The sequence below is a fragment of the Podarcis raffonei genome, chromosome 12, assembly GCF_027172205.1.
Source record: "Podarcis raffonei isolate rPodRaf1 chromosome 12, rPodRaf1.pri, whole genome shotgun sequence".
NCBI classification, from domain to species: domain Eukaryota; kingdom Metazoa; phylum Chordata; class Lepidosauria; order Squamata; family Lacertidae; genus Podarcis; species Podarcis raffonei.
Window position 1 is genome coordinate 59,852,579 of NC_070613.1, and position 13,535 is coordinate 59,866,113.

The 13,535-nt window shown below is 42.7% G+C and overlaps 1 protein-coding gene across 1 annotated transcript in view; it reads left to right on the top strand.

The window, feature by feature from the left end:
* The window catches only part of CNTNAP2 (contactin associated protein 2), a 971,924-nt gene that overhangs the window by 823,091 nt on the left and 135,298 nt on the right, over nt 1-13,535 (top strand). Inside the window, exon 14 of the mRNA XM_053359792.1 lies at nt 4,288-4,444. Within this exon, the coding sequence (XP_053215767.1) occupies nt 4,288-4,444 (157 nt within the window). The remainder of the gene's footprint in view (nt 1-4,287; nt 4,445-13,535) is intronic.

Genomic DNA, 13,535 nt, shown 5'->3' on the forward strand with positions numbered 1-13,535 from the left:
CCAGTGGGAAGCTTGGCCTTTTTGCTTCTTGCCACAGTCCTAGCAAAAATTGCCCCTCTGAAGCTGTTTATTTGCATATCAAAGGACAATTGCATTGATACTAGAGGCGGCTTCCCTTGAAATGCTCATAGCAGCTTCAGTCATGAGGTGTCATGAGGTGACAGGGAGAGAAAGAGTTAAACTTCTTGTCCCCTCAGGTTACCCAGCCACTGGTTAAAAGAAAGAGAAAAAAGCAAGCAGTTAATTGCACCCACACAATTAATGTCATGGCTACTTTGGTGCTGAATGTCATAAGAATCAGATTCTGAAATACCACAGTCCATAACTGAAATCCTGACCAGAGTTAGACTACTTAAAATCCATTTGACTTCAGTGAATTTAGACAAACTAACTCTGAGCAAGACTGAAGCCAGTTAGAACTGAACACGAGTTAAGTCCTCAGAAGTCCTAAAGGTCATTGCAGTCTTTTGAAAATACTGCCATTTCAAGTGTCTAAATGAACTTTTTTTTCTTCAATGGAATCCCAGTCAGGCACACTGAAAATCTTTCCAAAACATTTCCACAAAGTGATAAAATTAATCTTCTTTCTTCTCAAGCAATAGTATTTTGAAATAATAGGTTTTATTAAATGCTCACTAGAATGCAAAATGCTCCCCTGAAAGCCATGCATTCTTCTATTATGTCAGAAATAAATATGTTATTGACTGTTCTGAGTTTAGTTCATACTACATTAACTCTGATAGGAATGTTTTCATATTAAATGAAATGGTTCTCAAGGAGACATATTTTATCAAACAAGCAAGATTTTGTTTTTATGACACTGGTGATCTATGGGAATACTAACAGCCTTTGTCCATTTTCTTTGTGTGTTGTTCTTGGCATAGCAAAAACAATGCCCTTAATTCAAAAAATGTACAGACAACGGCTTTAAATCTACAGTTAGTGAAGGACAGGAATGTCATAAATATATACCATCCTGAAGATTTCAGTGCAAACACCACATATGTGCATTTGTTGGAAACTTCCAAATTCGTAGAGTTTTGTTGTTGCTGTTGTTTTGGAGGGGTGGAGCCCAGATACGTGCAGATCTTATTGTGGAATTTGAGTGAGATATTGGGGAAATGTGGATTTCAGTGTCCACAGCACCATATACCCAACTCTCCAGGGTCACTTAAATACACAGAGACCTTCACAATCTGTCCTTCTGTGTGCGTTGGCTATGAGTTCAGATAGATCATGTCTATGCAGTTTGTAACACCAGAAATTTGAATGCAGTTCACCAGGCATCTTTGCAGCACAAAACAGACTTGGTAAACTCCTATTTTTGCTTCCTGTGGATCACAAGTTTTATTTTATTTAGTACTTTTTATTTTCTATTTCTCATCCCTCGTGGAACTCAAGGTGGGAATAGGATGCCTCAGTGCTCTCCTTTCCAGGCAGGGATCAGACCCAGACCTGCTTAGTTTCAGCAAAGGGGCTGTATTCAGATAATTCCCTAGGACCACATGGGGGGGGAGATGTCTAGGCTAAATCATGCCCTGTAGTACTTCAGAATCAAAATATACCCTAACTCAGGTGCAGAGTTGTTTTTGCAGTAGCAGATGAAACAAAATGCTTTCTATTCAAGGGCTACTTAGGAAGATGGCTTAAAACAGCTCAAGGAATGACAGAGATCATGATTCTTGAGGGAAGCAAACTTTGTTCTACCAAAGCATGCAGCTTTAAAAAGCACAGCATTATCTCCTACATTTAAATCCTTAGATTGGTTCCATTTCTATGAGAGCTTGTCATTCAGAATGTTTGCAGTTACAGATTCTCATGCAGCCCATCATCATTATATCCAACTGCTAATTTTACTTTCATATACTTAATCATTTACTTTCATTAATCATTTCTACTTATAATCCCTCTTTTGATAAATGTCAGCAATTTTCTTCCCTTCTGGTGCTGTAATTAGTTGGGTTTGCAAGGGAGGCATCGACAATGAGGAGAATTAGACTCTGCAGGAGGAGGAGGTTGAGCCTTGGTGCCTTCGCAGAACGGCTAGAAATAAAACCATACAATATGGTACATGGCAGGCTGCACTCAAATTAGATGACAAAAGTATGATCATCATTCCAGTTCTACTTATTTCAGCAAGTGGGGCAGAAATAATGATGCAGCATTCTAAACACACTTAAATGGTGCTGCTTCTCTCTTCATTCAAATCCCTCCTCAACCCCCCCCCCCCCGTTATCCAGGGTCAATTTTCATCCCCCAATGCCAGTTTTCATGCTCTCTTATCCTTGCCCCGCCTTCCCTTCCTGTCACACTTTAGGCCAATACAGTAAGTCCCTGGAAACCTGCCCACAGGTAGAGAATGTGATGCTTCACAGCTGGGGCCCTCTCCCCTCTAAGGTCCCCTTGAAGGTCCACTCTTGCTTCAGAGTAGACCTGGTGAGCCCTTTGTTCTCCAAACTCAGGAGCCCAGTTCATCACATGACCCTCCCTTTTCTTAGGCTGGCTCCTGTGCACAACCAACACAGCCAGGACTCCTGCTTCTTTCCTAATCCCAGTAACTCTCCCCTTAACTCCCTGAGAACTGGGGCTTACCCTCTTCCGATTTCGCCTGCCTGTGTTTGGGTCATCTGCAGTGTTGAGCCGGAGGGAGCCACTCCCTTCCATGCCCGACTGTGATTCTGTTGGAAGCACCAAATGCTGTGAGGCTTTTCTTGCAACCATCTGATCCCTCCCAGCCCCTTCCTAAATTATTTTGGTACACAGGGGTAAGGTGTGCTCTCCAGCCTGCTCTTAGTGGCCAGGGACGTTTCCTGCATATACTCACAGAGGCATGAGTCGAGTGCCAGTGCCTTCTCTGTTCTAAACAAAGGATGAAAGGCCACCTTGGGTGCTAGAATAGAGTACTATTTCTTCCAAGAGTGCTTCATTAAGTTTGCATTCCTGTGTACAGTCACCAGAAGTAAGCCCACCAAACTCACCTAGACATACGTTGGGCCAGCCTATTATTTTATGGAACTCACTGCCACAAGATGTCGTAATGCCCACCACATGGGTTTTTCTATTAGTATTACCCACCCTCGACCCTAAGGTGGGTTCCAGCATTAAAACAACATTAAAAACAGCTTATTCAGCAATTTTGTTCCGAATTTCTTTCACAGCAGATTACAGGTGTGGAGATGGAAGGAATTTTAACCTTCTTTCCCCTCACCATGTCACTTTGTGTTCCTAATAAAGATCACCAGCGCCTGGTCGTTTATCAAAGTGCAGCTACCACAGTCATAGATGGCATAAAATTATTCAGGGTTTTAATAGGAAACAATATTGTGAGGCACTCTGGAAGTATTTCTACAGCTACAGTTACAGCTACAAGTCAAGTCTTGTGGCTGGTGCACACTCCCCTAGTATATGCACACATCAGTTAAAACCACCTGCTTAAATATTAGTCTTTCACAGTCCATGTGGACAGGCTGACTTCATAAACACTGTAATGATCCTAACACATATGAAGAGAACACATAATTGGTGCACCAGGGACTCAGCTACATTAGGAAAGAAAAACAGTTTTATATGCATTATAACACTGTGACAACAGATGGAGTCGTGGAGTCCCGTCTTTCGCCAATGTGATTTCTCATAATAAAGTTTACGATGTGTTTTCCTGAAACGCTGTTTTGATGTGTCTAGATCCAGCCCTGTTGCTAAAGGGACCCGGTCCACTCTGGCAGTCTTCTATTCTGATGGAGCTGGGAAGACTTTGGCTGTGCATCTGTGATGAAGTCCTCTAACTGAGAGGATAGTAATGCAATATCCTTGGGCCAGAGACGCCCCATCTCCGCACGTTTGTCTTGTGGATCTGTGTCTGTGGCTAAGTGCCTCTGCAATTTCCCTCTGACATCGGATCTCAACCTCATGCACTGAAGAGGAGGGATTTGACTTCAGTGTGATGGAATCAGGTGTTTGGTGCTGCCCAAGAATCTTGGATTGCTGCTTGTCTGTTCCGATCTGAGTCCAGGGCGGCCTCCTAAAACATCAGTTGCTTAAGAATTTTAACTCCCCTCCCCCCATCGCCACCACTGATAAATAAAGGATCAAATCATTCCTAAAGATAAATGAGCATGCACGTGATGTTTTGGGTGCATCAGGATTTCAAATCTCATTTGAGCAATGTATTTCTTTTCCAGATGTGCCCAGGGGCTCTGAGATACAATGTGGCTGGCACAGGAGCTGTAGCATCATGGAGCTCTGCTGTATTTAGCATGACCACTTCTTCTTTCTTTATCCTTACAGAGGGCAGTCCGTATACCTGGTGGTTTGGACGTGCCAATGAAAAACACTACTATTGGGGAGGCTCTGGACCAGGCATTCAGAAGTGTGCGTGTGGCATTGAACGGAACTGCACTGATTCCAAATACCACTGCAACTGTGATGCTGATTCAAAAAAAGAGTAAGTATGTTGTTAAGTGCACAGTAACAATACGTTAACAATTTGCAGCACAATCTTACACAATCCTACACACCTAAATCTCTCACAATACTAAATCTCAAGGTCACACAATTACATGAATTGGTCAGGACAGGCGGAAGGTTCCAGACAGACGTGGTACATAATTAAATGGAGGAATTCAGTTGCAGAGAATGTGATTATGGCCATCAGCTTTGATAGCTGTTAAGCACTGTTCTGCATCTAAACATTTAGCAGCTACTATTAACCATGGAACATCTATGCTCAAAGGCATTCTACCTGAGAGTACTGGGTGCTAGGAACAAGCAGAAACTTTCCAGCCTTTTAGTCTTTTTATATATTTATGGGCCTGGGTGACAGAGTACATTTACAGTAATCTTTGTATATACCTTTAAACACCTAAATCTCCTCTTCCTGACTCTACTTTTTTATGTAACAGGTTCTTTTTATACACTGAATATTGCTCTCAAAGGAACACATTTCTGGTACATGACAGAATTGGATCCATTATTAGCTTTGCATTTACTGCTTTGATCTCAGTGATTAAATAAATGTGTGATTATAACTCAAAAAGGTTTGATAATACGATATACTTCTTTCTCTTTTTTAGCATTTTTCTTTGTTGTAATCAACCTGTTGATATTTGGATCAATAGCAGTATGCAGACTGTTAGAATTAAAACATTAATTCTTCATATTATTAGTGGTTGCTGAACTACAGAAAAGTGCTTGATTCATTTAGGATAAAATAGGTAATTAATTATATGGATTAACAGAGAGGCTGAACAAGAGAAGCTTTCTTTCAAATGGCTTTTGGATTATAGGAGAAGAATCAAAAGGATACTAAGGTGTAGCAAGCTTAGAAAGTGCTTGGTTTATGAGGTTGAAAGATGCAATCCTGGCTAACAGAACTTAGGTGAGATACTGAAAAAGTCAATGCTTGGGAAGGTCAACTTGACATGATGCAGCCGCAGGAGCTAAAACACCCAAAATGAGACAAAGGAACAAATTATGTAGGAGATATTTATTATGCCACTGAGTTGTCTTTGCAGAGCTCCTAATGGTCTCCAATCCAGCCACCAAGTAGGTACACGTCTGGTTTTTTCCAGCACTACAGTAATATCCACTGTTTTCTGGACTAAATGTTGACTCAATTGTCATGTTCATTATTATTATTATTATTATTATTATTATTATTATTATTACTACTACTACTATTACTATTATTAATTTAAATTTGAACATCACATTTATATTTCAAAGGGTTGTTGGATGGCAAGAAATGTTTTAAACATTGCCGTTCTATCTAGAAAATTATTCTAGCATTCCAAAGACCTTTCTGAAAATGTTTATTTTTATCAAAAATCCTAAGCAGGTGTTTGGACACCCAGAGGAGCATCAAGTGGAAAGCACCCCTTCAGAAAACCTAGAGCCAGGGCATGGTGTGCTTTAAAGGGAGAAACCTAGCACTTTGGTCTGGAAAGAAACTGATAACAGCAGCAAAACAAATGTATTGCTAACAGAAGAATTTCTGTTCAGGTCTTCTGCCAGCCTAGAACAGGAGCTTGGGGCTCAAGGGGTGGTTGTGGAGGAGAAAAGGGACATTATCTTTCCCACCACCCTAAAATCTTCCCCCAGTGTGCTTCCCCCAGTGTGCGTGGTATACGGCCTCGGTCCTGTATACCTGAAGGAGCGTCACCGCCCCCATCGTTCAGCCCAGACACTGAGATCCAGCACCGAGGGCCTTCTGGCGGTTCCCTCATTGCGAGAAGTGAGGTTACAGGGAACCAGACAGAGGGCCTTCTCGGTAGTGGCGCCCACCCTGCGGAACACCCTCCCTTCAGATGTGAAGGAAATAAGCAGCTATCCTATCTTTAAAAGACATCTGAGGGCAGCCCTGTTCAGGGCAGTTTTTAATATTTAACGCTGTACTGTTTTTAACACTTGACTGGGAGCCGCCCAGAGTGGCTGGGGAAACTCAGCCAGATGGGCGGGGTATAAAAAATAAATGATGATGATGATGATGATGATGATGATGGGTCTGGGTCAGGTTTGGGTCTGGCTGCCAACCCCAACCTGAGAACTTTGTTCCTATTTGGAAGTTCTTGGAGAGGGGTAAAGCGCCAGGTGGGAAGGTCCAAGGTCAGCTGTAGGCGACTCAAGGGATCAATCCCTTCCTGGGTTTCCTCCCTACAACTTCCACCATGGACATCCTCAGTATTACGTGGCTCAAATCCTCTCAACATCACATACCAGGTCCTGCAAGCCACTTGTTGGCTGTTGGGATTCTGTTTGTTTTAAATTTAAAATATTTTTCCTTTTAACTTACAGGCTGCATACTTGAAAAGCCCCCTGCCACTAAGCAGAAACCCTTTCTTGTTTGGCAACCTTGCTTCCAAACAGAGAGCTGCTTGCCCACCCAAGTTTAATATTAGAGGGGATGATGGGGCAATTCCTTCTGACCAGCACCCACAGTATTTTGGACCAGTAGATAAGACTGTTACACACCATCCTGCCTGTGGCCCTGCTCTCCCACTCACTGAACTTCTAACATTGCACTCCACTGCTGGCCTTTGTTCTTCTAGCTAACTCTGAGCTCAGGGAGGGGTTTCACCCATTTTCCAATTGGCACAGAATCTCTGCTTTGTTAATCATCCATCTCCCTGCCCCCTTTGTTTGCTTAACAATTTGGCCATTATCAGGCTTACCTGGACATGGGAAACTGAGTCCAGCTATTAAGTGTCTAACTTCAATTCTTGCAGTGTGTTCAGTCTTGCAGTGTGTTCTTCTCAAATTTTGTTAATGTATTGAGCTCTCGAAACTATCCGGGAATTTTCTGCTTTGATCCCAAGTACAAATTGAGTCCCGGCACTTACATTGCTCACACATTTTCAGTCGCTGTGTTAAGCTATACGTCCAGCATAGCAGGAGAGAAGGCGGTCCTGGCCATAATTGCTACCTGCCTACCAAGTAACAAAAGCGGTCAGAAAGTAGCCCCAGACTGTGAATCTGTGAACCCCCCACCATCCAGAGGAGGCTGACCACCTTGTCTTAAATCAACCTCATTACCTGCCATCTGCAGGTATTTTGCTTCCAAACAGTGCATCTGGATTGAGCTTCAATGGGTGGCTTACAGTGATTTCATCAAGTTTATTTCTCTAAGCAAAAATTTCTCGAAGCAAGAAATACTAATACAACCTGGCATTTAAGTTTTCCTAATTATTTCAACCTGTTTGAGATAAAGTAGCTGCCCATGTAAGCAAGTCCTCTTTGTGTGTGCTTAAAATCATTGAAACTAGTGTGCATTTTTCATTTGAGATAATATTGAAGGAAATGTTTTATCTTGAGCATGAGAGCTCCTTTCATTTCCATGACTGTGTAATCAATATGCAAATAAGTGATTGTTTCTCTTTACCTAGGAGACATTCAGAATGGTTTCGTTGGGAGTGGGAGTGATTTTTCAAAGAGGGATTGGGTCTGTCAAGTGTACTATGTGTGTGAGGACTCTTGCTGCACACAAGGCATCCATACTTTCAAGGTTTTCTCTATTGGCATGAAAGCTGGAGGTGGAGGTTTAGTTGACAGAGCTCAAATGCATAGACCAGCTTTGTATTGGGCAACTGCTCTAGTAGCCATAAGCAACCTGGACTTCCATGCGGGGGAGGGGGTGCAGGGGGAGAAGAGGGGTTGGTCACTCCATCCTTCATCCTCTTGGTTTCCATGTTAGTTGTAGAAGAGAGAGAAATCCTTTCCCAACTAGCATGGAAATGGGGTGTGTTCAAGGACGGATGGCAAATACCCAGTCATCCCCTACCAGCCCATTTGGTAAAAGGCAAACTTTTTTTACTGGCTTGCTAAGAGGGAGTCTCTTGAGTTTCCTTGTTGGCTGCAGAGGAGGTGACAGACTAGGAACTTTTCTGGGCTCATTTACACAACTGCAATAGATTGTGCATGTAGCAAAGTACTGGTTCTAATTTCAATCATACATCCCTCACCTCATCAAGTCATTTATATAATGAGAACCAGGGTCTATATTGAAAAATGTAATGAGGACTTACGTGAGGGCACTGGTTCTCATTCCAGGTTATATGCTTGGCAGGGCAGCAAGGTATGTGCATTGATCTGGCTGCCCTGTTTTTGCCTTCACTTGTGAACATGGGACAGATTTTGTCCCTAGTATTTTCATTTTGTCTCTCTCACTTATTTCCCCTTTGAGTCATTTTCACTCTGCATATATGACACTAGAGCAGTTTGCATTCAGATGTAAAGTGACCCTCAATGCTCTGCTGAATCTACAGTAGTGTTTTTACAGGCTTTGGAAATGAAGCCCTACTTCATTTGCTGCCTAGCGCATGTAGTTCTGCCTTCTTGAACATTTTGTTGCAAAAATGGCTGTATGGCATATCGAACATTAAAATTTAAAAGTTATTTTTGTTATGAAACAATTCAATGCATCATTACACAGCACAAACCTTTGAAATGAACATAAAATTATGCCCTTTCATATTTAGTTTGAAATGTATCATTTGGTAAGAACTATTCTTCCCATCCTGCTAATTTCAGGAATCCCTTTTAGTCACAGACACTTGGTTCTATTCCATTTCAATATTGCACTGCTTAGCTGACAATGTATTCACCGGACTGCAAGGCAGCAAGCCTGGCAAGGAGCTCTTGGTGGTGTGAGGCAGTTATTCAGCAAACTGCCCAGGTGAACACCCAAAAGAACAACTGTCAGAGGACTTCAGCTTGCATCAAACAGTGACTTGCTAAACCTGTTTCTAGTGCCATTTCTCACTTTTGTCCTTTGTTTGCTGTTGCGCCCAAAGATGAAGTCTGTTCCTTTGGACGTTTATCTGTCTTCCTCTTTTTCTTCCTTTAGAAAGCTTCTCTCTCTCTGTCCCCCTTTGACTTTCTCTTCCCATTCTTTCCTTGGTTTGGATTTCTCTCTCATGCCTGGTATAGGACAACTTTGCCTCTTCCCTATCATTTTTCCTTGCTTGCATTTCTCGCCTTAAGTTTCACCATATAACGCTCATGACAAAAATGTTTTGTAAAACCAATTGGTGGTGGTGGTGGTAGCTGTGAATGATTGTGGAATGGGCCTGCAGTTCATCTGCTCCCACAGTTTTCAAAGGAAAAAGTAGCAAGGCTTTCCAGATAGGTGCTGTCACTTTTTGGCCACTTTCAATTCAGTTCAGTGGGCATAGACCACGCTATGGTGAGCAGAGTTCACTTCTACCTTGTCCCAACCAGTCGCTGCATGCACCTTGTAGGCTTGCATTGCTGGAACGTCATCATTCCTCAATTTTGCTTCTCAGAAGGATGTTGTCAAACTTCTGCATGGTTTTTGGTCTTTTTGGCCCTTAACCTGCGATGAGAGCAAGTGCTCCATGGAGACCCTTTTGCATGTGGGGATATGCCAACAGGCGTAATTGTCTCCACTCTTTTGCCAGATTCGCTCACTCTGCTTTATATGTGAATGGGGCAAACATATGCTTAAACAAATGTTGCCGCTCCCATTTATTTTGCCCCTTAATTAAGTTAATTTTGGAATTGATACTGTAAAAATAACACCTTATCACAGTTACATTGCTGCTATGCTAGGCATTGTATTTGGAATGCTGTTTTCTTCCTGCAAATAAGTGAATTATTATTTATTATTGTTATTATTTATTAAATTTATATACCAACCTTTATACAATGATCTTGGGACAGTTTACAAGATAAAAATACAGGAAAGAAACACAAAAGAAATATTCAAAAGAAAAACAGAACAAAACAAAAATCCCACCTCCCACAAATGCATTTTAAAGGCCATAGAATATTAATCAGCCAAAGGCCTGGTTAAAAAGGAATGTTTTTGCCTGGCACCTATGGATATGTAACGAAGGTGCCAAACAAGCCTCCCTGGGGAGAGCATTCCACAAACAGGGAGCCACTGCAGAAAAAGCCTGTTCCCGTGTTGCCACCCTCCGGACCTCTCTTGGAGGAGACACACAAAGAAGGGCCCCAGAATATGAATGCAACAGTGTGGGTTGGTTTATATGGGGAGAGGTGGTCCTTGAGGTATTGTGGGCCTGAGCTGCTTAAGGCTTCCTACAGGCAACTCCCATCCTGCACGCATTCAGGGCACATGTGACCGCTGGTGCGCATGCCATTTTTAGCCCCAGAAGGGGGTGGAAAAGGGCGGGGGAGGAATGGGGCAGAGTGGGCTTTCGCGTGCCTTGTCAGCACACACACAATGACCCCAAGCACAACCCCTGTGCAAGTGGGGAGCTGCCTGTAGGTCAAAACCAACACTTTGAACTGGGCCCGGAAACTAATTGGTAGCCAGTGAAGTCGGACCAGGATCGGTGTAAGATGCTCAAACCATTTTCCCCTGGTGAACAAACTGGCCACCAAATTCTGCACCAACTGAAGTTTCAGAACCATCTTCAGAGGCAGCCATACATATAACACACTGTAGTAACCAAACCTAGAGGTTACCAGAGCATAGAAAACAGAAGTTAGGCTCTCCCTGTCCAGATCAGGTTGCAGCCGGGCCAAAGCTGATGGAAGACACTCCAGGCCACTGAGGCCACCTGAGCCTTGAGTGACAGCAAAGGATCCAGGAGGACCCCCAAGCTGCGGACCCACTCCTTCAGAGGGCGTCTAACCCTATCAGAGCAGGCAACCTCCCAGCCATCTGGACGAGGGAACCACCTGCTCACAGTGCCTCAGTCTTATTAGGATTTTCTTTTTAAAAAAATATAATTTTTATAACTTTTTCATTAATACAATACCAAATGATACCACATAATAATACAATCAAAAAAGCCAATTAATGAGTTCCAAATTCAATGTTTTTGGATGACTTCCCGTGTTCCGGTTATCAGGGCCCTTGGCCCTGTTCAGTTGCATTCAGTTGGATCTTTCCTTTTTTTAAAAAAAGATATTTATTGAAATTTTCAAAAAAATAAAAACAAAACATAAAGAAAAAAACAATTAAACACACATACAACTTACATTTCTTACTGTCAATGACCAATTTCCATGCCTTCCCCGCACCTCCCCTTCTTGTATTCCAGTTCCAATTTTTAGCTCAGCAAGTTCTTGTCCCCAAACTTTACCTTATTTTCTCTAATTCATTTTAATTAACCAATTTTAACTTATAAACCTCAATCTTTATACATCAATACTTATTCTTCAAAATCTTTTTCTAGATTCACCCCCTCAATTTAATTAACCAATTTTAACTTATAAACCTCAATCTTTATACGTCAATACTTATTCTTAAAAGTCTTTTTCTAAGGTCGGCCCCAATTCCCTTCCCCGAAATCCCCATTTTTATGTTAGTGGCAAAACCAAATTAATTAAAACAGCATATAGTTATACACCCTTTGGATTCCCAAAGCCCCACCACCCCCTTTCCCGGTTTCGAACCCCAACAAAAAGTCCATCAGTCCATCTGCAGTCAGCCTGGCGACCTCACGTCCGAGGCTCTCAATTCTCTCTCAATTCCTCTCTGCCAGTTTTTTTGATAGTCCTTTATATTAAACTCCGAATCTCGAAGGAGCTCTGTCCCAATAAGGTCCATGTCTCTTCCAGCCAGGCCTCCGTATTTAAAAATGGAGCCAAAATCTTGTTTCCTACTTCTCTTAAGTCCAAATGTCCCAAAAGCTCCAGTTTCCACTTTTGCCAAGTTTGTATTCCATAGGTCTTCAGATCTCCACATAGGGAGATCTCTCCATTCTCCATTCTTCAATTCAAACCAAATTTTCATCATCCTGATCTTATTTTCCTTTATATCCATCTTAACCGGCCTCTGGCTCCCCTCAATCATCTGTGGCATTGTAGCTCCTCCTTCTTTTTCCTTCGAATCATCATGTTCCTCTTTCATCACATTCTCGGATTTCTCAAATTTCTTTTCACATTCAGCTGCAAAAATTTTTAAGTCAACTGCAAAACTTTCCTGTTCAACTGCAAAAACTTGAGTCAAGTCCCTCCCAGGCTCAGCAACTTTATTTACTGTTCCATTCAGTATTGTGACATTTGTTGCCAAAACGTCACTCTGTTCCTGCAACTTTCCCAAGAGAAAAAAAGTCTTCTCCAGTTCAGCCAGTATTTTTCCACTTACAGCCATTTTTGTAATGTCCTAAACCCCCTCTAGAGGGATTCTAGTTTCTTAATATCTTCCAGTTCCAACCCAAAAGTCAAATTAGCCTTTTCTTCTTTATTTTTAACAATTTGTTACCAAATTGTAACGAATATAACCAGCAAAGACAGCAGAAACAAAGTTCTCCTTTTTTCCCAACTTCGACAGCTAGTTTGACAGCTGTGAAAGTCTTTATGTCTCTTCCGCAGGCTCTCTCACCGATCGCTCCCGGGTCTTGGGGGAGGGGTGAATTCCGTTCTCAATGTTAGCTCTTATCCTCCAGCACAATCACTTAAATTGCCCCAACGTAGAGTTAATTGCTTTTCTCCACAAAGAAGAAAGGTATTCTCACAACCTTAGTAATAAAATCCTTGCTTTACGATGTTTACAAGGCGGGTAGGCGGACTTCCTCTTTACACCTTACCCGGTCGTGCCTAATTCCCAAAGAAAATTTCCCTTTTAAGTCCAATTTCCGTGTTACTCACGGGTTGTTGCTTTTAATCCAAATGTTCAGAGAAAGAAGTCAGCGCTCTCCGTCCATGGCATGCGGCTTCACTCAGCAGGGGAAGCAGTCGACTCACAGCACCGCACCGCTCTCCGTCCCCCGTTCCAGAGCCTTTAAAAAGGCTCCTTTGCGGGTCGGGGGGGCGCAAATGGTGCCCGCCGAGTCACCAGGTCCACAGGCTTCAGCGCCTGTGGTTTCTGAGGGTCCCCGCGTCGCCGCCGCGGCAGAACCCGACCCCTGCTGAGCCGATTCCCTCCGGAGCTCGGAGGGAATCCGCCATTAGGCGATGGCGCTAACCCGGAAGTCTCAGTTGGATCTTTCCTCCACTTGTGTTCAAGACATCTCCCAGCTTGTTCCCTTGCCCTAAGCTCTGGTATACTAGGGAGTATCTTCTTCTTCTTTGGCGATCCCTCGTAGCTGAGTAAGATTGTCTTC